Raw genomic sequence first — 24323 nt, 5'->3', positions numbered from 1 at the left:
CGTATTCCTTCAAATCAGCTGCTTGCTTAAGCTTGGGAAGAAGGATGGCTCTTCTCTCCTGCCAGGTGCTGGTTGGCACTCAAAGGAGGGCTTGCGGCCTCCTGGTTCATCTCCAGCTGGCCTGATTTACTCATTCTTGCTTTCATTTTTCTACTGCTGTTTTCTCAAAACATCGATTGAAATAGTGACAAACAGAAAGAGAAAAAGCTGTTCAATCAAACATAATCCTTTATCACACAGACTTTTTAGACCGGCTGTGATTGTTTTAAAATTCAACATTGTGTGAAATATTAGAAAGTAAACTTTATAGTGTATATTTCAGGCATGAAGATATTGGATACATGCAGACAGGACAGTGCTTTTTATCATGTAGCAAACAACACATTTACCATTTTGCGTAGGTGTTATTTGTGGTAAAATTGACCCATTTCAGTAAAAGCTTTACAATTGTTTTGTTAACTCTAGCCTCATTTGTATAATAAGTCTCTAGACTTGTACACCCTATAGATCTACTACATTGTGTCTTCTACACCTCTTAATTTTCCCTTTACTCCTGAAAACTACAGCTTTATTGCCTATTTCTACATATTTGGAATATTAAATAAAATATGTTTAGCATCAAAATGGATTTTTTAAATCATGAGAGCATTCTTATTATTCTAATGCTTTTATTTGAAGTATTATTCCATTGTATCCTATAAATCTCTCTTCATTTTGATTCTGCTATTTAATTTCAAGAAACAATTGAGTTGACTAGAAATTTACATTTGATCTTTTATTCAGTCAGTAAACATCAAGTGAATTATTCTATAATTGGTGCCATATTCTGGTCTGGGAATATCAGTCAAATTTTCTTTTTCATCGAAGTTATATATATATATATATATATATATATATATATATACCTCAAAAATCTTTCCCATTATAATATTGATACAATTTTGATGGGCAAAATGTTAAATATTTACATTAAATGTATTCCATGTACTCATTTCTAATGAAATTTTGATGAAAAAAAGAACCTTTTATCTTTACATCTCAAGACTATCCTGTTTTATTCTTTTCCCATTCTTTAGGTAACAATCCCAAAGCACAAAAATCCAATCTTGCCAGGGAGTGCATAAGGAATTTCTTTCCAGAGCGGAAGTGTTTTGTCTTTGATCGGCCAACGAATAACAGAGATGACCTACTCAAACTAGAGAATCTCTCAGAAGACCAACTTGATCCTCAATTCCAAAAACAAACACATGATTTCTGTTCTTATGTCTTCACTAATGCAAAAGTCAAGACCCTCAAAGAAGGAATTGTGGTTACTGGGAATCGTGAGTCTTATCTACATATCTTTGGTTGCACTAATATATGTTGTATAGATTATAAAATGAGCATAAATTATTTTTATTTAATTATTATTACCATGGTATACATATATTAATACTCCATAAAGAAGTGCTTATAATTTATAATGATCTCATTTGTTGAGATTTATAGGTTCTTTTCTCTTCAAAGTTATATGCTTTTTCACAAGTACATGTAGTTTCTACATTTGAAAAAAATATTCCATTGGTAATGAAATTACTGTGTATGAAAACAGATACAAGACTATTTGTTCAGAGAAAGCCCTACATATGAATTCTTCTGTGCATTGAGAACCAGAAACACTTCTAAATGTTTAAAGCAGCCTAAATATTACCCTCTAACTGCCTGAAGATCTATTGGCAGATTCAGAATTAGGGGCAAATATACACTGAGGTAACTTAGCTCACTGGTCACTTCTATAATCTATTTTTCCTTCTTATTTTATTTTTTTTCCCTTTGGGGAGGCAGGTGGCTTATGTTTGTGGGATCTCTTTATTTTGTGAAATAAGTTGACTTGTACATTTCAGGTATACATAATCCTAACGTTTATTACAGGCAATTTGTACCTGTATATGATATATCTTGATTCTTTTTTCCCCCTATTCCTTATACCCTCCTTTCAACACCTTTTCCTCTTTTTATTTACAAAAGCGTTGCTTCCATTTTTTCCTTTTGTCCTCTTTCTATGAAATTTAAATTTTGAAATTTTTTTCTATGTACACTGTAATATATTACATAGAGTTAAATATTAAATATTTTTTAAGATCCCTGACTTGGGGCACAACAGAAATGAGGGATTCAGAAAAGAATGAGGATGAAAATAGGAGAAAATTGTACATAGGAGAGAGAAACAAAGATGGAAGCATACTGATTTTAAAGGTTAGTCTAATAATCTTAGAACCCAGTGAATTAGAAGTTTCCTATTTATCCCCTACAATTTCTGGATCATTGAGGGCTGGGGGCTCTGGTGGAGACCTACGTGAAGGCCATCAACAGTGGGGCAGTGCCTTGCTTGGAGAACGCAGTGACCACTCTGGCCCAGCGTGAGAACACAGCAGCTGTGCAGAAGGCAGCTGACCACTACAGCGAGCAGATGGCCCAGCGCCTGCAGCTTCCCACAGACTCGCTCCAGGAGCTGCTGGAGGAGCACGCGGCCTGCGAGAAGGAGGCCATCGAAGTCTTCATGGAGTGCTCTTTCAAGGATGAAGGGAAGTTCCAGGAGGAGCTAGTGGTACTGTATCTTATTCAGTGCTTTTGCTGATCTCATCCTGATAAGTACAGCCTAGAAGTGACTTTATTGAACTCATTTTTGTTTCACATTCCAAGGTAAATATTTTGGATTGTCACTGACAATCGAGTCTCTCACACTCCATGCCAATACTAAAAAAACTAAAAAATAAAAACAAAAAATCTCAGGCCCACTATGCAGTATTTCTCTAGGTAATTGAAACATAATCCAAATAAATGTCCTCTTTATTACTTCCAGTGGATTCTGATAAATATTTCTGAGAACTGCAAGCCTGCCTAGAGCACTCCTTGATCATCTCTCATATGTTTGGTTTTTCAATGTGCCCCTGCTCTTTGTTGAAAACTTAAGTTTCTCTTACAAGATCGTCCTTCCAGAGCATGGCTCATTGACAACCAGAGGACACACAGCTCTAAGAAACCACCAGACCTTGTGGAATGAGTCCCTTTATTTCACAGATAAGGATCATGAGGTCCCAAAAGTTTCTGAGTTTTCCATTACATAGCAGAAAGCTCTCAGTGTTTTGAATAAGTTGAATTGTATGATTTCTCCTTCATCACACATCTTACTAAACTAGAATAATTCTGTAATAAAAACAGGTTGAGTTTTTTGTCAGGTTCTCTGGGATAATATTTCCTCTCTGAGACATTTTTCTAGTGCTATCTGTGTACATTTCTCTTGCAGAAAATTATCGAGAAGAAGAAGGATGATTTCTTACTGAAGAATGAAAAGGAATCTGACCAGTACTGCCAGGATAAACTAAATCTACTTTCAAAAGCATTAATGGAAAACATTTCAACAGGAACATTTTTTGTTCCTGGAGGGTACCAACTATACATGGAAGCAAGGAAAAAAGTTGAAGAGGACTATAGGCAAGTGCCTAGGAAAGGAGTCAAGGTGAGGAGTAGGGTAGCCTGGGAAAGTCCAGAGAGTAATATCAAGAATGCTCTAAAACAAGGTGTGAGAAAATAAGAAAACGGAAAAGGAGCATGAAATGTTTACCCTCCTCACCCAGTGGATCCAAAATAGGCTCTTAGCATGCTAGGAATGTGATAGAGCAGTGGGCTACTCCCAGAAAGCCAGTTTTCATTTTAGTTTTTTGTATTTACTGTATGTCCCTGAGAATAAAAGTGTTGATTTCTAAAGCACTAAGTAGTTCAGGACTCCAAGATGGAAAAAGCAAAAATTATTCATTTCATTATTCAAAAAAGATGCCTTACAATGTGATTAGAGTTCTTAGTGCAAGAGATTTATATTGTTCAGTTAGAGGTTTTGCTCTCTAGCATGAAGAAAATAAGAGAAACAGAACCAGCTAAATAGAGACAGGCATATTCTGTTCACTATGAACTGCAAAAATGAGAGATACATGTGGTAGTGATAAACTTTATAACTGTAAATGTATTACACTGATATTGGTAATAAATTTAGTTATGTCTTTTTTTCTGACTTTTAAATTATATTCTCCAAATAGCTTTAAGTTTTACATTTATTGTGCATATTTTACACTAATGTGCTGAGAAGCCCCTACAGATTAAATAACTTTCGTAGAGATAAAGCCAATAAAATCTGGACAACACAGTACAGAGTCAGCATGTCTTGTTTGAAGAGAAATACACAAAAGCATCAGACATTATGGTTTTGACACAGGCACATGATCCTGACTGACTAAACCCTAGAGCAGGTAGTAGGAAAGAGTCCAAAAAAGACTGGAGGAAGGGAGATGGAAATCAGAAGAGGTGGCAAGCCTCTGGTTACACTGAAGAAGTTGACCCCTTTGTAGAGAGCCACTATAATATTTAATCATGAAGCAAAATGAATGCATGTATTTGTTTTGCAGAAATATTCTCAAATTGTAAGCATTTTAATTCTTAAACCCACAGGCAGAGGAAGTCTTTAAGAGGTTCCTGGAGTCACAGGCAGCAATAGGGAAATGCATCCTGCAGTCAGATAAAGCTCTCACTGCTGATAAAAAGACTATAGAAGGTATGAGGATGAGACTGAACTCCCAGGGGTGAGCGGAGTCCTGCGATGATGCTGAGTGATCCAACGAGAAGTTCTTCCCCATACTGCTAGCATCCTTCTTATGTGAAATGCACAATCCTGTGAAAGTGAAAAGAACATGGGGGAGTTTTGGGTTTTTATCTAGATGAACAGGGCCTTCCCCATCACCTTCTATACTGTGGGTGGCGTGGACTTCCATGAATTCTGTGATTACCTTGCAGATTTGATTTCATCTCTGAGCTCAGGAAGAAAGAAATTTTCAATTCTTTCTTTTTTCCCTCTCTGTAACTTTCCTGAGGCAGCTGAGATGGCCAAAAGGAAGGCAGCTGAGAAGGAACAGGAACTTTTAAGACAGAAAGTACAGGAACAAGAGCAGAAGATAGCAGCTCAGGAGAAGACTTTCAGAGAACATCTGGAACAACTAGAAAAGAAACTGAAACAAGAGTACGAAAACAGTCTGAAAGATGAGGAAAAAATATTGGATCATCAACTGAAGGTGAGTGATCCCCTTGTCAGTAGCTTGCAGTGTCTTTGGTGCTTTATTAGGATGGTGAAGGTCATGGCCAGATCATGGAAGAGGCACCACAACAACTTGGTGCTGCAGATTCACCAACACAGGAATCCTGTGGTTAACTTTTCTAAAGGTACCTGTATTGAATTTTGCTTCATATACAGACTCTGAAAACTCAGGTTTTCTGAAAGTTTGACTCCTGTATTTTCTTGGAGAATACAAAAAAGTGTTTGTAATTTGGCAGTTCATAAAATAATCTCACAAGGGCTTGATTAACCAGGACCTGATTAAAAAGAAATTTTTACCACTTTTTGTTGATGTCAGTAGCAACTGCTTTGCATTAACAAACCCATATTATCAGAAGTCCTACTGTCACCAAAGACCCTGAAGTAGATCTATGCTGACATAAAACTATCAGGATTTTCCGCACTTCAGAGCACAAGGAAGTGCTAACTTATAAACCCACTATAGTTGTCTATAGGTGTCCTACAGTTTCCTGAAGGAGGGACAAAATCTCCAACATTCCATTGTAGACAGGCTCCAAGACACAGCATGGCACAAGGGCTTTGCTGAGGAAAGAGCGCGCAGACAATATTAGTCAGGAATCAGACAGAGAGTGGACGAATTGGAGACAAGAACACTCCCATCCCGGTTACCCCCAGTGACCCACCTCCAACCATGCCCCACAGACTAAAGCACATCCAACTACTGAAATCATCAATGAATAAATGCCCTGGTGAGAGCAGCACTCTGATGATCCAGTCACCTTCCATATACATGAGTGTTTTGGAAGATATATTAGATACCAGCCATAACAACACCTGTGGACAGCCGGACACGGTAGCATATGGCACCAAATCAATTCTGATCTTATGCATCTGGAAGTTGTAGAACAGACTTTAGACGAACAGAAAAATTCCAATTATCACCATCATATGGTGATCATAATGCCCAAGGGAAATGGAAACTCTTGTGACCACAACAAAGGGATTGGGAGGGGGTTGGCAAGTACATAAAGAATTGGTTCCCATACCTCCACATAGCAGAAATCAATGGTGCGTAAATAATAATAAGAAAATACTGTGCTTCCTCCTCCCCAAATCTTGTCCAATTCCAATAATATTTTTTTGTTGCTAGGTTAAATTAATTCCTGTAATTGTAAAAACATTTAGAGGTAATATAAATACAGTTTGATAACTTTTTGAAGTATAACTCTTAAAGTAGAAATATTGTAAAAATTTTATTTATTTCTCTATTCTTATCCATTTCTTTTAGTTGCACAGGGATTACTTTGAAGAAGGACTTTGGGAGAAATCTGAGGCAGCAAATGAAGAGGCAAAGAATTCACAGAAAAAGATTGAAGCAATGAAAAAACATAATGAAGCTTTCATTAAAGGAATTTTGACTAGCTTTTGTCTTGGGATGTTTTTAGGATTGTTTATTTCTGGTGTAGCACTTGGCACAACTGCATTTAGCATCTTTGCCATCTTTCGTTACATGAGCTTGCTCTACATTTAAGGAAATGAGAGATTTTTAGTATTTGCTTTGTTTTATTTTTAGTGCACATGGTTTTCATTTGCACTCAATAAAATTTTAAAACAAATAGTGCATATTAGAGAATATCACTGTCTGGTCAACATTACACAGAACAAATGCATGCATCTCTTGAAAGACAATGTTATCTTTTTGGAAACAAAGGCTTGCAATAAAATATCTGCACCAGAGGCCCACTGACTTTTACTTTTCATGGAAAACACTTGAAATAATGTCAGTGTCATAATATGTGCTTCACAATGTCAATTTAAGTCTGGTTTATATTGGAACAAATATAATAAAAGACAGTGGAGGTCTGTTTGACCAAACAGACAATTGTCTTTGGTATATTGTAAAATTCAAATAAAAAGTAAAAAACTAACAAATAAATATACATGTGTATGTGATAATTATTACATTGCCATGTGTAAGTATGAATGTGAAAATACAAACAAAACGTCTTTGAAAGGTTTAATGAAAAACTAGCATGCTTATGTCCTTCTGGGGAGAACAGATAGAAACCAGTAGTAAAAAGAAACTCTTATTATAAATTCTATTTTTAAATTTTGTAAGACTACATGTATTACAAAATTAGGAAACAGAAGAATTTAAACTGAAATACTAGAAATACCAGTTATAAAGATGAAAATGGCTATAAGATGATGGATTTTCTCATTGTTTGCAGAAATGACATTAGTCAGCTTAATGAGGGATTTAAGCCTGGACTTGAGTCTGAGAAATCATAAAATTTTCATCCTAATACTCTTTTGTTTATTGATTTGTTTCTTAATCTCTATAATTCCTTCAAAGTAGTTATAAATGTTCCAATGACTTATGAAATTTAAGTCAACATAGCCTCTATTATCATCTCTGAATTGCAATTTTTTTGGTGCCAGAGGTTGAAATCATGAACTTGAGTTTGCCAAGCAGGCATTTATGCCAGTGAGCTAAACCCCTGGGCCTGAATTACAATTTGAAACTGTTCAAAGCACAATTAAAACATATTAAGAACATACCCAGGTGATTAGACTCGGCTATTCTTCTAGGTATCTTCCGGAAAGAGACAAAGACATCAGATTACAATTACTTGTTTATAGCAGGAGAATTCATAATGGCTAAAGTTTGGAAGTAGCCTATATGTTCATTGAATGGATGAAAGGATAAAGAATATATGATATTTTTACACAATGGAGCAGTACATTATCATGAAGAAGGATAAAGTTGTATTGTTTATAGGAAAATGGATGCACATTTAAGTCATAATCTTAAGTGAAATTATTCAGACACACAAGCATAAACATCATACGGTTTCTCTTATAAGACAAATCCAAAATATAAATGAAGAGTGCATAAAAAAGCTAACAACATAGGAAGCTAGTTTTTTTTTTTTTCCCAAATTGGAAGGGAATCAAGAGATGAAGTGAGTGGTGAGGAGGAGAAGGGAAGGGGATGAAAAAATATTTAAGATATGTAACATGTGTGCACTTCCCCACAAGAGGTGTAATCATTATGCACTGTAAGCGTGAAGCAATAAAAAATAAAAATTTTAAAGATAGAATATGCACTGGTGAGAGACATCTTGCCTAATTTCAAGATTTTATTCCCTGTAAGTCTCTGTGTTGGCCAGGGCAGAAGAGAAGAACATGATTTTTCAGAACTGAACTCCTGATGGGAGGTGGTAGACACAGTTATCCAGAGGCTGGTTCTGCCCAGGAATCTTTAGAATCCTAGCAGATGCATTTATGGTAATGAGCTTCACTGTCATAGTGGTAGTCTGTGTCCTTTCAAGGAGAGGTCTGAAGATGAGGAACAGGTTCAGAATCAAAGAGGAGAAAACAAATGAAATCAAGGAGACTTTCCATGAATTTGAGAGGGAGCCCCAATAATATTTCCCATCCCTAAACTTGAATTTTACACCTCAGACCCATCAACTGTCATAGTTGAGCTAATTTTATACCTGAAACCCATCAGCTGTCTACCCATAAGTTTCTAAGGTTAAAAATCGTACAGATCTTGGACCAGGATAATTAACAAAGTTCTCCTTCTAAGAGACCTGTGGATATTTACCCAAGGTCTCTACAGTGGGAAAGTTGGAATTTCTCTAAACTGTCTTAGGTGCAAGTGTGGAATTCTTAAACAGAAATTCTGAAACAAAAAGCATAAGAAGATCTGAGAAAGCAAGTATATGTAAAACAATCAAATATTTTGATTGCATGAAACTATTTTAAGAAGGTATTCTGATTAAAAAAGAGAAAATGGGATTAACATAAAACAGCTGAGTCAAGAGGGGCTATATTTCAAGTATTCTAGAGCTCTTGACTGATAATGAAGGAGAATAAGATGAATAATTTTAACTATGACAATTTGACAATTGATAATACCTCATAATGTAAAACAGGGAAAGTTTTAAATTCCCATCTGGAAGATGTAGAAATAATCCTAACACATTTCCATATTTCATATTATGGGAAGATCAAACACATAGTAAATTTAGAAGTTTTTTTTTTTTAATATTGTCTTGTGCAGAGTCTTAGTGACCGTCCACCTCTCTTCATATTCTTACATTCACTCTGTGGAAGGATAAGGAAGCAGACTCTTAGCAGAAAATGAGGGGAGTCAAGGCTGGTATAGTAGGAAGCAAAAGGTTACATAAAGTGTTACAAATACAGAGAAAGCAGAAGAGAAGCTGTCTTGGCCACAGAGTGGTGCTGCAGGATAGGGTCATCCAAGCTATGAGGTGTACTTGGTACTTACAGGTTAAGGTTGTTTCACTGACTGGTGAATACCACTGTCTCACTGCCTGGTACTGTAGGTTAGTCAGGGTTTTAGCCTTTGTTTTTAGGAGAGGGACAAGGTCAGCACACTGTAAATGCAAGTAATACTTGCATTTGAAGATAGAGTAGGGTACATTTTCTCAAGCATGGTGCATACAAGCACCATATGATGACCCTACAATTATCAGCCACAGATAAGCATGTGATGATTTTACAGCATTGGCCATCAGTGTTTTGTGCCATATTTCTTCTATGTCCTCCTGCCTCTACAACATGCTTGACAAATTTGGGCTATTGTGTTAATGTAGTGCACTTGTTCAACACAATTGAGAATATTTAATCTTTTAAATACACTTAGAATCTTCAGCTAGATTTTCTCCATACTTGAGCACAAAGCAAGACTGCTTGGGCCTTTGGTCAGATTTCCTAGAGGCACAACCTTACCAAAGATTCCTTAGTAAGAGATTTGCTGAGGCAGTGCCTTCAATAGAATCATGCAAAGGGAGGCAAAGAAGGTAAAAAATTAAAAACCTCACTGAAGATGGTTGTATCAGGTAAAATTCAGCAGTGGTTTAGTAAGTGGGAATATCTGTAACAAATAACACCTACACTGTACCCTCCTCTAAACAAAGGAGCAGCCATTTGTATCCTGTCTTAATCAGTCACCATCTGTGTGCCATCCAGCAGGGAGACTGTGTGGAATGCTTTGGGAAGAGTAGCTCCCATCAATCAAGATTGATTCTTTGGAGCAGAGGTGAAGAGTTTAAAAGATGGCCATCATAGTCAGATCATGACTAGTGTCATCCTCAATACTTGCAGGCTTTTTTTAATGATGGAAGCAAAACTGACATCTCTACTGGGTGACCAAGACTTACGGACCTTTTTTAAACAATGAGCCCTAGCAGATAAACACACTTAGTCACAGTGGTCTAGTGGTCAAAGTTTACAAACAAATCTGTACTCAAGATAGGTGTTTTCTTTCAAGGGATCTCTCTCAGATATTAACCCCAAATAACAGTCTGTCCTCTATGGATCTCAGTCCTTTCCAAACAAGGAGCACTTGTGAACCTTGACAATGAGCTGTCAAAATGCTAAGCAGATGGGTGCCAAGGCAGTGAGGCAGTTTGGAGCAGTTCCTAGCAACTGACAGCAGCAGTGAAACTATTAACGATGCATAGAAATTGTGCCAACTCTATACATGCCATATTGCCCATCACCCTGGGCATGCTTTATTCCAGAGCTCCAATCGGGTGTCAGTGTCATAGTTTTCAGTCCTCTCCTGGTGCAATTTATTGCTGGTTGAATTCCCTAGGAAGCTGAGTCTGAGATGGTCATGTGTAAGCTGATTCTGAGCTTATTAGGGAGCTCTCCTGAGGCTAACACACAGGTAGAGTACAGAAGATGGGATTGAGAAGAAGGGTTCACGTGTAAAGCAGCCTCAGACTCAGCTTCACTGGCTCCATTGGATGGTTCTGCACTGCAGCGATTCTTCTCACTTCTCAAATGGAAGAACTATCATTGATTTAGGGCCACCCTGAGCAGAGCAAGAACTTGACGGAGAATATTTATTTCAGAAAGAGGCATACATGGAGTGAAGTCATTACACTTATTTTCATGGGAGAGTACATTTCAAAAGCTAAGTTAATAGATGAGAAAAAACTTGAGAAATACACACCTTGAAAACACTATACTATAGCCTTATAAGGGCTACAAATATCAGTTGATGCTTCTCTGCATCTGCTCAGGCTGACACAAGACACTATCTACATTGAGAAGATAACAAAAGTTTGTAGAGTTTTTCTATAAGAAATCACTTCTAAATATGACCTACTTTTGATTGGTAGCAATGAAAATGAGCCTGCATTTGTATTAGAGATAATTCAAAACAAGCAGAGCTATACAATATATAGGCCCCAAAACAATGCAAAATTTAAGGGAGCAGCTTGTAACCAGCTTCATAAATGTTTGCCTAAAGGTCCAGCCATAGCTGTAGACACCCCTGCACATACATAATCCAGATGCATAATAACTACCTCTATAAGTTTCAGAAATCCAGCTTAGATTCATCATTCCAGAGTTATAAGAGCCCATTAAGACTATTGCTGGAGAATTTATGTGGACCAGACAGCTTCTCTGAAGATATGATGCGCTCAATGTCCTGCTCTATTCACCCTAGACACTAGCCAGTTCACACACTGCCAAGGCTGAGAACATTTGCAGGATTGTGCTGCACCTCAGTACATTATTTTCCTTGAATTATGTAACCTTCAGCCTGCTTACCCCAGTGCATGCTTTCATGTCAGCCCTTCTCTCTTGCTAGCTGTGGTTTAGAATAGAAAATGACCAGTAAGACCTTTTCCCTAATTCTACAGTTGACCAAGACTTGACAAGAGTCCAAGGCACTCATCATTGGACACACTCCAGGGTCAAACTGACTCCTTTACCAAGTAAAGTTAAAACATATCTCTTCCTAAAAGCAACTTAGGGAAAACCCTATATTAAGGGGAACCAATCATGAGCTTCAGATGGGAAAACTTTTAGTCTTGGGGACCTTACTGAAGGTCCATTCTAGGACTACTTGCTGCTGCCAGTTGGGTGTTGTCTCAAAAGATCAAATGTAACATTCCCAGCAAAGGCTTTCCAGGGAAACTAACAAAGGGAGGAAACATAGCAGAAAAAGATCCCCACCAGTTTGTTAGTTGCTCAGATAAGAGTTCCTGTCCCAACTGCTTTTACTACTGTCTTGTACAAATGGCTGGTCATTGCAGTGCACATTGTAAGAACCAATCAAAAGCAGCCAAGTATATTACCTTGTAACCTCCCCTTTCAACCCCACAATAGCCTTTCTCCCTAGACCTGTCTGACATTTTGAGGGACAATGATCCCCTATCAGTGCCCATCAGAGTTAAAAAATCTGCCTCCCCCTCCTGGGTAATGTTTTGGTGTTTCTGCTTGCCATTTTAATTTAACAGTATTTATTTAGAAGGAGAAAAGAAGAGATAAATGGAGAAGGAGAGAAAAGGTGAAGGTGAAAAAATAGAGAGAGGAGAGTAGAAAGGAGGAATGAGAGAAAATTTTTGATAGGCAGAACAGACAAGTTCAACAAATAATAAGACCATTTTTAGTTTGAAGTTGCCATGTAAATGAGTGAGAATTCTTTAATGAAACAGAATCTTAGACCAGATATAGAAGTAGAAAGAGCTATATAATGAGCAAAACTGGGGTAAAATTTGTAGAATAAAGGAGGCTTAAATTCTGATAATGACTGAGTAGAACATAAGTTTGAGGTGAAGTAGCACTGATCCCAGAATTCTCAGATGGCACCATAACTGCTGAATCCAGGGTGAACAGTGTTCTCTACTTCCAGAGTTCTGTGACTGTCAGAGCTTACAGAAATAGAAGATCTTAAGCCACTGTTGCTTCTGGAACAGGGAACATATTACACAAGCAAGCAATAACAAGGTCTCCATGGCCTATTGACTTCTGTCACCTGAAAAAGAAGGCCAGTCAAGGTGCTACAGCAACTTCATTTTTGTTTGTTTAGAGAAAAAACAAAAACAGAACAATGGGTGGAAATAATACAGAAATTCAAAAAAAAAGGTAAGAAATGACTACTCGAATAAAAGTAAGAAAAGACTAGTTGATAAATTATATATTGTTGTCATATAAATAGTTGATCAAGTCACAAACTCGTGCATAAAAATGGACAATGTAGAAGCTATCTGTTTAATGAACTACAAAAACTTAGTAGTATAGTTATCTATTTTGCACACTTAAATATACATACAGTTATATCTTTTACAGCATTATTAACATATCTATTGTACATTCTGGATCTTATAACTCTGTCAATTTATTGTTGCTATTTTTATACTAGGAAGACAATATGATATTCACAAATGTGAGTCTGATTAATTTCACTTATCATGATAGACTCAAGTTGCCTCCACTTATCTATGAAATCATCACAATCACACTTTTTATAGCTGAGTAATATTCCATTATTTAAAAATACCACATCTTGTTCATCCATTCTGTGGTTGATGGCCATTTTGGTTGTTTCCAATATTTAGCTATTACAAATTGCACTGCTATAAACATGGCATGACCTTTTCAATTTTTTCTTCAAAAATACCCAGGAGGGGAATTGCTGGATTGAATGGAACTTCCAATCCTAGTTTTTTGAGGTCTATCCATACTGATTTCCCCAGTGGTTGCACTAGCATATGCTCCCACCAAGAATGGAGATGTGTTCCTTTTCCCTACAGCCTCACCAACATTTGTTATCAGTTGGTTTCTTGATGGCAGCTATTCTCTCTGAAGTCAGATGGAATCTCAACACTGTTATAATTTGCATTTCTCAAATGATCAGTGTTGTTGAACATTTTTTCATGTATTTGTTTGCCATTGTGTATCTTCATCTGAGAAATATGTGTTCATATCAAATGCCCATTTTTGGAGGGGGTCTTTGAATTTGGGGAACACAATGTTTTTCATTTCTTTATATGTTCTGGATATAACCAGAGGGGATATAACCAGAGGGGTCCAGTTGTCTGAGGGGTTGCTGGCTAATGTTCTTTCCCGTTCCATGGGTTTTCTTTTCATTTTGTTGGTGATTTCTTTTTAAGTGCCAAAACTGTTTAATAAGATGAGATCATAGTTGTTAATTCTTTGAAGTACTTCCCATGCAGTTTGCATTTTGTTCATGAAATCATTGCCTACAAGATTTCTACCTACTTTATTTTCCAGACTTAGTGTTTCTGTTCTAATATTTAGATCTTTGATCCATATTGACTTTAGTACATGGTGATAGGCATATCAGTCTTTGGCATATGGAAAGACAATTTATCCAACACCACTTATTAAAGACGATATACTTCCAGTGAACAGGTTTTGCCATTTTGTCAAATATCAGGTGGCTGAGTGTTTTGGTAGTTGTGTTTGGAACTTCTAATCTGTTCTATTGATCCTCGGGTCTATATCTTTGCCAATATCATGCTGATTTTCTCACTGTAGCTTTGTATTGTGATTTCAAGCCAGGATTTGAGATGCTTCTTGCCTTGCCTTTATTGCTCAGAACTACCTTTGTTATTCTAGTTTCTTCTGTTTTGAAATGAATTTTAGGAATATTTTCTGTAGATATGTAAGGTATGTTAATGGTATCCCTTGCTCTTGGTTAGGAATACACTTCACTTTCTTCATATTTCTTGTTTTGCAAAGACCTAACACAGTGTAAACCAAATTGTTTAAAGATCCAATGAGACAGGAGAGCACTATGATTTCAGCTTTCTTTGCCTATTTGTTTGCCACACAACTATATAGGCTGATTGGACTGAACATAATCCAAGTCTCTCAGACTTAAATAAAAATATATCCTACAATAATGTATAACAGAAGGGAAAAATAGTATGGACCTGTAACACTGCCTCAATAAAATAGCATAAGGGCACATATGTTTTCCTTATTGCAACCTGGAACCTGGATGAGTGTGGTTTAGAAATGACTGAAGAAAATCAAAGAAGCTGACCATAAGCTCTCTCTCCAGAGTGTAGGAACATTCAGGTATTATCTATGATATGAATGTACGAGGACTCTGATCAAGATTTAGTTATCACAGTGTGTGTCAGTGATCCCAGCATGATACTGGGGCACCAAAATTGGGTCAGTCTCTCACTATCCAGTGTTTCCAAGCACTGTTGGCCTCGAATGCATATTATAGAACTGGTATCAATACATTAAATTAGACTCAAATATTCAAAAGCTATTTCTATATAATAAGCACAGGCAAGTTCTTCAGTCATTTCAGAAGAGATGTCAATCTATTTATAATCCAACCTTACAAAGCTTCTTGCACAAATTAAACCAAATTTTATCTCAAAACATTTATATCAACCCAAGTATCAGGTCAAATGTAGGGTCTCACACTAAGAACTAATACACTAATTTTGAAACTCCTTCAGGAAATTAAAAGGCAGGCAATACTTTCAAAATAATTCCTGGAAGCAAGCACTACCTTGATACCAAAACTAGAAAAGGACTCAACCAGAAAAGAGAAATGTAGGCCAATTTCCCTAGTGAACATAAGCATAGAAACCCTCAATAAGATACTGGCAATCAGAATGCCATAAATAACCAGAAGATTAAACACCATAACCAAGGGTTCATAACTCAGGGATGCAGGATGGTTCAACACATGCAAATCAATAAATATAATATACCAAGTTGACTGAGCCAAAGACAAAAACTATATGACTATCTCAATATATGTAGAAAAAGAATTTGGAACAATATGACAGACATTCATGATAAAAAAAAAAACCCACAGAAAATTGAAACAGATGGCCTCAATTTCAATTTGATAAAAGCCAGCTATGACAAACCAGCACCTCACATCATACTAAATTGTCAAAACCTGAAAGCTTTCACTCTGAAATCAGGAATAAGGCAAGAATGTCCACTATCACCACTCTTAATAAATATAGGTCTGGAAACATTAGCCAGAGTAATTATGCTAGACAAAGAAATAAAGAAATGACGATAAAACAATAAGGGTTTCTAAATACATAGTGGTGTGGAGAGTCCTGCCATTATAGTAATTTCAGCAGTGGCCTCTCTGAGGTGTCTTGGGTAGAGGGATCAATGTGTCTTTTCACAACTGGATCCCTTCATGGCACATGATAGAGCCCGTCAAATGGAAGCCAGAAGTTGACTGTCCGCTATTCTCACTTCATGGTGGTTGAATCAGAGGAGAACAGTGTCAACGGAGTAGGGGGTGGGGACCTACAGTCAAGACACACCCACACCCACACCAAAACCCACACCCACATAGAAGTAGGCTTTGCTAATTTTCTAAATGGATCTCAGACCTATAAAGTTGACAATTAAGCTTAACCATCACAGATGAAAACTTTGCAAAACCTTTTTTCACTGTGTAGATTATTTGTCTTTCTGTTGTTTCTTTGTTGTACAGAAGTCTCATATGTCTGTTTTTGCTTTTACTTCCTGTGCTTTAGGTCTAATAAAAACATTGTTTCCTATACTGACATCTTGAAATAGTGCAGGGACTGAGCTTTACCCTAACTGTAAGAAAAAAAAAATAAACAAAGCAACATGGCTTGTTTTTCACTACTATTTTCTTTCTTAAAATCACTGTGACTACTCCATGAAAAACACATTAGAAATGACCAAAAAATCCTGCCTGTGACATGGGGCCTATATATAGATTTATATGAAACTTGTTAAACCAATTAAATTATTTGCAGAGACATTTAAAAGTCCAAAGGCCATTTACTTGTTTTTGAAAACTCACCATGAGATTTGGTAGAACATTCACTATGATATTGCTCCTGTTAATTTTGCCCAGTTTCACACATGTCCTGTTTTAAATGAGTACAAAGGTTTTCCAGACAGAAAAGCAATCCTCGGGGTCATGGAAGGCTGCCTGAAATGCTGCTGCCTGTAAACACAGTTCTGATTGAAACTGAAACCAAGGAGGAGGATATTCTTATTCTAGGAAGTTAGCTGGTTTAATGTTCTGTGTTATACAGGTTGGAAATAACTCTTGGCTTGTGGAGTTATTTTGAATGGGAACTTTCAGGCTCCAGAGGCCTTCAGATGTGTACTTGAATTACAGTTCATTGAGACTGACCTCCTGCTCTTGTTATGCCACAGAGTTCCCAAAGCAAGGGTGGCTGAGCTCTACTTCACTTCTCACATATTTCTGCTCATACTCTTATCTCTTATAGTTAAATGGATATTGCAATATTATGAAAAAGTAAGAGAAAATGTTACTACTCACCTATAATCTCCAGTTTTTCATAGAGAGATGAAATTGTGTGTAAAAATTCATTGACAGGTCTATTGGAAGAGAGAATATCAAGATGTACCACATTCCTAAGAATTTCAAAATGATGCTAAATCATTTTTTGGCAAGTTTTAATAGCTCTCAAAGCAAGGAAATGACTGAAGGATGTAAAATGGAATTGGGAAATGAAGAAGAGCCAGGAAAATAAAAAGTGGCTGCGCTCCAGGGATATGAAGTGTTTTTTTTTTTTTTTTTTTTTTTTTTTTTTCCAGCGGTACCAGGGATTGAACTCTGGACCTTGCACTTGCTAGGCAGGTGCTTATGCCGCTGAGCTAAATCCCTAGCCCCAAAGATTTCTTTCTTTCTTTCTTTTTTTTTTATGAATTGTTCTTGGATTCCTTCAAAACTGTGCTAGGCAATGAAGCCCTAGGGAAAAATGATATCCTCTCTTATGTTTGATAAACTCTACAAGATGTGCTCAGTAAGGATGCTAAATGTTTATGTTGTTAAAATGCTTTTATTTTAAAAATAAAAAATACAAAAAAAGGATAGAAATGATACAGAATTTCAAAGAAATAGTAGGACATTAACACTAGTTAGTATTTTGCATATTTTTATCTTAGAAGTTATTGTTCAGGTTACAATGTTTAGGCTTTTAAAAATGGTCAAGCTATCAAAAAATGAAAGCATGAATCATTCTTTTGATGGACTTACAGAGATTAGTACTACAGTTATCTGTCTAGTATATACATGCACACATCTAAATGTATACCTATGTTCATATAATCTTTTCCTTCTTCCATGTCTCCTTTCCCCATCCTTGTTGATCTTTCTCTTTGAGCACTTTCTTCCCTTTCACTTTCACGATATATATTGTACATGTTGGATCTTTTAATCTTACAGTTTTTTAACCCTAGAGAAACAATGTGATATTTACACATGTGAGTTTGATTTATTTCACTTATGAGTGTGGTCTCAAATTGCATCCATTTACCTATAAAAGCGCCAAGTATATTCTTTATAACTAGGTAGTATTTTATTGTATAAAAATACCTTATCTTACCCATACTTCACATGATAGGCATTTATTTTAAAAAGGTATGTAAGGTAAGGACTCATTCCATTGAACCACTAGCAAATACTCACCTTGTTTCTAACAAACTTACCCATTACTCCTGCAATTTTCGGTTGAGTGTTGGAAGTCCTCTTCAACTACTTTAGTTGTGCTGTCATAGCATCCAGGATATTCCGAGTAAATTAAAGGTATTTACCTTTCTGGATCATGTTGACTTTATGAAAGAATCAGAAGTCACACAGTGCTAAACACATTGAACAAGGTGGATAAAGATACATCGTGGAGTTTTTAGACCTCTGTTTCTGTTAGAAAGCATTTTTCATCATTTTTTTTTGTTTTGTTTTTTTGTCTTTTTCCTTTTTATCGGTACCAGGGATCAAACTCATGACTGCCTGCTTGCAAGGTAGGCAATTATGCCGCTGAGCTAAGTCCCCAGCCCCTTTCATCATGTTCTTGATCACACTTTCATTTTTTTTTTAATTTTTTTAAATTTTATTTAAGAAGGAAAAAAAAAGCAGAGAAAGGGTACAAGTTATACAGATTTACAGAAAAAAAAATAAACAGTAGGAAATCACTAGTTAATGGGTTACATATTGTCATCTTAGAAATAATTGTTCAAGTCACAAAATTAAAGCTTGTAAAGTGGACATTCCAACAATGATACTGCAAACAGTTCTGTTCAATGATCCAATAAAACTCAGTTATATCATTTTCTATCTTATACACTTAAATATACATGCAGTTATATAGTTTAGAGCGCTTTCTTTTCCTCTCTTTTATACAATGACTATTGCACATTTTGGGTTTCATTGCTCCCACGGTTCTTATTACATTTTTGGAAGAGAGTAAAACCAAATGTGACATAACAGAACAGAGTCAGTCAAATCAAAAGGGTGGACATAATAGATAATGTAAAAACATAATACAAGGTGATCAACAATGGTTACCATAATGCCTCCCACTATCTCTAATAGAATTGTCTATATCATTAGTTATAATAAAATTGAACAAAACAGTAAAGAACAAAACCGACAAAACCAAAACATTGGAGACATTGTAGGTCTTCAAAAGTAGATAAAAGTCAATGAGAATGGGTGTCTTAAAGAATCTCATTATCTTCACAGCTGTTGCCTAAACTTTTGAACCTGATACTATCCAGCAAAACAGAATAGGGGAACATCAGTCAAAAACAAGATGGTGAGAGTAATACAGGGCTTTAAATCGAGATAATGGAAAGTCAAAGTGGGTTACTATAATATATCCTGCTATTTTTATTTATTTTTCCCTTAATTAAAAGGATAAAAATAAAAAAGTAAATAATGGAGTGGAGATTGAGATAAAAGAGGGCATAACAGCAAAACAGCGCAGATCAAAACATAACCATTTAAGCAGAATAGTGTTTCACCACCAGATAATCCTGACATAGAAGTAGTTACCATATTGTCTCTTTCCTTGAAATCCTTGAGTACAACTTCGTGTACTGTAGCATTAAATATATCAAAACAATGTAAAAGCATTTAAGAGAATGATAGCATTACAGGGTATTTAGAATCGACTAACAGAAAATGAACAATGGTTTCTGTATAATCTCCTTGTCTTTAAAAGGTTTTTGCTTATACTATTGTACATAATAAAATCCAATACAACCTATTTAGACCAATGGAGACAGAAGAACAAAAGCTTGATGAGACTTCAAAACAAGATGATACTAGATCAGTATTACCTATTAAGGTGTCATTTTCTCCAAAAGCTGTTCCTATCATCCAATCTTCTCTGCCTCATTTCTGTTGAGCTCTTTTTCTGTCAGTAGCTGTCAGTTTGTCTTCTTCATTTTGTTCTCTGCTCCATTCGTTGTGGCCTCCCTGCCACTATTTCTGGATTCTTTGTATTTTTCTTTTTTTAGAATATCCTGCAATACTCTCTGTAGAGTTGAATTGGTGGTTGCAAATTCCCCCAGTTCCTCTTTATCCTGGAAGCACCTTGTTTTTCCATCAATTTCCAGGGACAGTTGTGCAGGATATCTTAATCTTGGCTGGAGATTATTATCTTTCAAAGCTTGAATTATTTCCCCCCACGCTCTTTGTGATTTGATGGTTTGTGCAGAGAAATCTGCTGTAAGTTTGATGGGTGTTCCCTTTTAAGTGGTCTGTTTCTTGTCTCTGACAGCTTTTAATGTTCTGTTCTTGTATTGAATTTCTGGAATTTTTATTATTATATGCCTGGGTGTTTCTCTGTTTGGGTTGTAGGTAGCTGGGGTCCTGTATGCCTCATACATCTGAGTATCTTTACCTTTTGCTAAATTAGGAAAATTCTCCTGCATTATTTCTGTGAGTAGCTTTTGTAGTTCATTTGTTTGTATCCCTACTTTTTCTTTTATGTTCTTAATCCTTAAGTTATGGATCCTCTTATCATCTTCTCGTCTTTGTATTATTGCTGTTTGTTTCTTTGTTATTTTTAAGAAGTTTTTCATTTCATTCTCCCATATTACAAATCTGCCCTCCAGTTCAGATAGTCTGTCCTTAGTTTCTTTCAAGCTGTTATGCCAGTTTTTGATAGACTTCTTTGTTTCTTGGTAGTCCCTTTGAACCTGCTTCACGTATTCTATGCTTTCTCTGTTTTCTCCATCGAACAATTATCCCCTCTTTTTCTGTTCTTCCATTCCACCATCTGTTTTTTCTTGGGTGGTGCTTAGCATTTCTCTAACTATTCTGCATACTTCTAGCTTCAGGTCATTGATAACTTCATTCCTGAACTATCTATGAGGCTCTCTATATGGCGCTTTATGTCTATTGGTGCAGTGTCTGCTATTACCTGTTTCTCAGAATTGGGGGCCGAGGAGACTTTCTTGTTGCTGCCTCTTCCCATATTTTCTGTTCCTTATATATGCAAGCTTACATAGGAGTCTCAGCTTCCCTCCCTGTCAGCCACAGCCTGATTGAATTGCACCAGTTAGTTTTTCCCGCCCACCGCAGCGCACCAGGAAGTTCCAGACCAGGCAGCCTATATGGGGCCTGTCCCTCCTGGCCACCGTCAGGCTCTGGGATCTGAGTTGGGCCGGCCCACTGGGTCCGCCAGCAGCGTCACGCAGGCTAGGCACCACTCACCAATCCCGCCTGAGAGGGGGATGTGTGGCTGAAGTCGCCACCGCACTCTGCTCCCACAGGATTGCCCGGGCCCAGAATGACCTCCGCTGGAGTCAAACTGTGGTAGAGTGTCAGTTTCTCTCACTCACCTCACCACAAGCCAGTGCACGCCTCCCTGCCCCTCCTGTTTTCGACTCCGTTCGCAGATTCCCATTCTCAGAGCTTCCGCGGGTCTCTCTCCTTGCTGAGCTGATGTAGAGGCAGCCGCCGCAGCGGGAAACCCAAATCGCGGCTTCCAATGGTGTGGGCTCCAGCCTCCACACTGAGGCTTTTCTGTTCCTGTTTTAGCACCAGGACAGCATTCCAAGTTGGTTTCTCTAGCCCAGTTCGTTCCTGAGTCAGCAGAGCATATCTCCACCAGCTGATGTCTCCTTACTCCGCATCCTTCCTGACTTCTGAGCCGAGTCTTTCAGAGAGCCTCTGTAGTAGCTGTTATCTGTCTGCCATGTTCTCCCAGAAGTCTCTGTTCTAAATTTTAATAGTATATATATCTTACTTTTTCAGTGGGCAGCCCCTTATGTGAGTTCCTGTGTCTTCTTGATATTTTCTAGGTGAAATCCTTGACTTCTTGTTGAGACTGTCTGAAGGGTCTTAATTCGTTGTCCCCAGCTTCTGCTCTGGCATCAGTCATTTCTTCAAAGGGCCTTGATTCCTTAATTTATGATCCCTATTTAAAGGGAGCACACAGCAGGCAGAGGAGCCCGAGGAAGCGTGGCGGGCTGGGATTTAGGCCAGGGTGCCACTTCTCGGGAAAGGAGCCCAGGCGAAGGGACCTTAGTAAAGCTGGCAAGTTGATGATCCACCCCGGCATGGCGGGAACATGAGCTGACAGCTCCATCCAGTGCAGCCTGTAACCCAAAAGACAGGATAGGGACAAGCTGCGGGTGATGGAATCGCCAGCTCACGGACCGGGACCACCACTCCGTCCAGAAGTATAGAAGCTCTTGATCACACTTTCACGGACCTCACAGAAGAGAACTTCCAGAACTCCTTCAGAAAGTGGCAAGAAGGATGCGATAAGTGTGTTTGAAGAGAGGTAGAATACCCTGAGGGGGATAATGGCAATGAGTCATATGACTAGAGGTATGGCCAACATCACTTCAGAATGCTAAGGCGAGTGACCAGAGAGGCATGAGTGATGGTGAGTTATATGAGATTGGATTTTATGACCTATTTCAGTTCTTTCAATTGATCTGTGTGGCCTCTCAAAAAACTAGATGGAGTTTGTGCAATGACTGTCAACTATACGGTAGGAAAGTGATATCTCCTGTCTATGGTTTGTCCCTTATCATTATTTAGTTACTAGAAAAAATATCAGGTCCTCTCATGGCTCTGATCTTCCTGTGCTGTATTTAGACAATGCCTTTTCTAGCATTCCCTGACAAACAGATGTGCAGGAGAAGCTGGGCTTTATTTGAGACAAAGAGAAAGTAGAGATTCTGGAGGCTGCTTCAAAGATGCCTGCACCTTGCCACCATGGAATTGGAGCTCAAGTCCACACTTTAGTCTTGTTCCCTGCTGAAGTAGTTTAACTTTATTACTTGGGTGGTATTATGCAAACTGTTGAAGACTATGCTCTCTTATGGAATCCAACAGACCTACCATGTGCTTGCTTTCACAGTACGGGATAGATTGTCTCTTCTAAGGCACATGGTCTACAGTCAATTTCTTTTAGCTCATTGAAAAGAAAAGTTTAAGCTACTATTTTTTGGTAAATATTTCATGCATATATCTTGTACTCTAAGCAAGTACTATGAAGATAACAACATACAATGTGTTAAACACTATTAATCTCCAGCAAGCCTGTTTTGAAACTCTTATTATTTTTAATTTTTTTCTCTTTAAAATAAAAATTAAAAAATAATACAAAGGACTAGAATGTCCATGAATTTCCAGGAAATGACGTGGTTGGAAAAGACCCATTTAATGAGAGGCCAAGCATGAAATAAAATGTAAGCATTTACTGTACCCTGTATGGGGATAAGAGCATGCACATATTTTTGGAGCTCTTTGCTAAGTGACAAGGTTTCATTCCCCATTTAGTTAACAGTCTACATGTACATATTGCCTAATAAAGACAGAGCTACTTGACACCTTTATGTTCCCTAGGTGGAAGCACTTGAAAAGGCCAATATTTTACCATATCAGGTAAAATTCTCTCAGCCCTCCTCACCAGGTGTGCAAGTAAATTTAAATGAAACTGGTACAACATAGAGCATGAGTCAGGGCCCCTAGAAAAAACAACTAAATCAAAATTGTCTCTGGGCTCTTTGTTATGGCTGCAGTAGAAAGCTAAAACTGGACACAGAGCAGCACTTAGATAGCAGTGGACAGTGTATGTCAGTATCATGGACCAAAATATAACCCACTGTTCTGTAAACTCGCATACCTAGAAAGTGTTGAGCAAGTAGCTACTTTCACTGATCTTGATCTGCCATAGTGCTAATACTTAGCTTAGCCACATGACGTTGATATTTACAACCACACTGTGTACTTTTCAACAGCTATTGATTCCTAACTGTGCACAGTGTTTGGCCCAATTACTTAGGAAATCACTTCAGCATCCTAGGTTGTAGCCCTGGTGCCCAGGATCTCACAAGTGCAGCAGGCAGTGGCCTCCACCCCAGAAAATGCTTGATGTACAAACATGTCATACAAGCATAGCTTCAGTGACTTGACAGCTGTAGCATGGCATAAGTCTGATGCTATCAAGTAAATGTCAACCACAATAACAAGAAACAAACAATAGTAAAAATATTGGCAGAAATAAATCAGACAATCAAAATTGACACAAAAATAAATGAAACAGAGTTAGTTTTTTGAAGATACAAAATCCATAAATCTTGAGTTAGACCGAGATAAAAGAGAGATAAATCTAAC

At 37.4% G+C, this 24323-nt stretch overlaps 1 protein-coding gene and 1 long non-coding RNA gene across 2 annotated transcripts in view; one reads left to right on the top strand and one right to left on the bottom strand.

Moving 5' to 3' along the window:
• The window catches only part of LOC100713794 (guanylate-binding protein 6-like), a 20445-nt gene extending 13408 nt beyond the window's left edge, over window positions 1-7037 (top strand). Inside the window, exons 7-12 of the mRNA XM_063253803.1 lie at window positions 1077-1322; window positions 2310-2587; window positions 3287-3499; window positions 4483-4585; window positions 4906-5099; window positions 6390-7037. Of these exons, the coding sequence (XP_063109873.1) occupies window positions 1077-1322; window positions 2310-2587; window positions 3287-3499; window positions 4483-4585; window positions 4906-5099; window positions 6390-6632 (1277 nt within the window). The 3' untranslated portion in view covers window positions 6633-7037. The remainder of the gene's footprint in view (window positions 1-1076; window positions 1323-2309; window positions 2588-3286; window positions 3500-4482; window positions 4586-4905; window positions 5100-6389) is intronic.
• LOC134477030 (uncharacterized) lies at window positions 4072-24323 on the bottom strand. The gene is made up of 2 exons (XR_010048923.1): window positions 18392-24323; window positions 4072-4702 (listed from the first exon to the last, which is right to left on the bottom strand). It is a non-coding gene; the product is annotated as an uncharacterized LOC134477030 (long non-coding RNA).

The sequence above is a fragment of the Cavia porcellus genome, unplaced genomic scaffold (genome assembly GCF_034190915.1).
Source record: "Cavia porcellus strain 051 isolate PalLab524CR breed Dunkin Hartley unplaced genomic scaffold, mCavPor4.1 scaffold_1, whole genome shotgun sequence".
Classification (NCBI taxonomy): domain Eukaryota; kingdom Metazoa; phylum Chordata; class Mammalia; order Rodentia; family Caviidae; genus Cavia; species Cavia porcellus.
The sequence above is the reverse complement of the archived record's forward strand: the minus strand, read 5'-3'. Positions and strand labels throughout refer to the sequence as shown.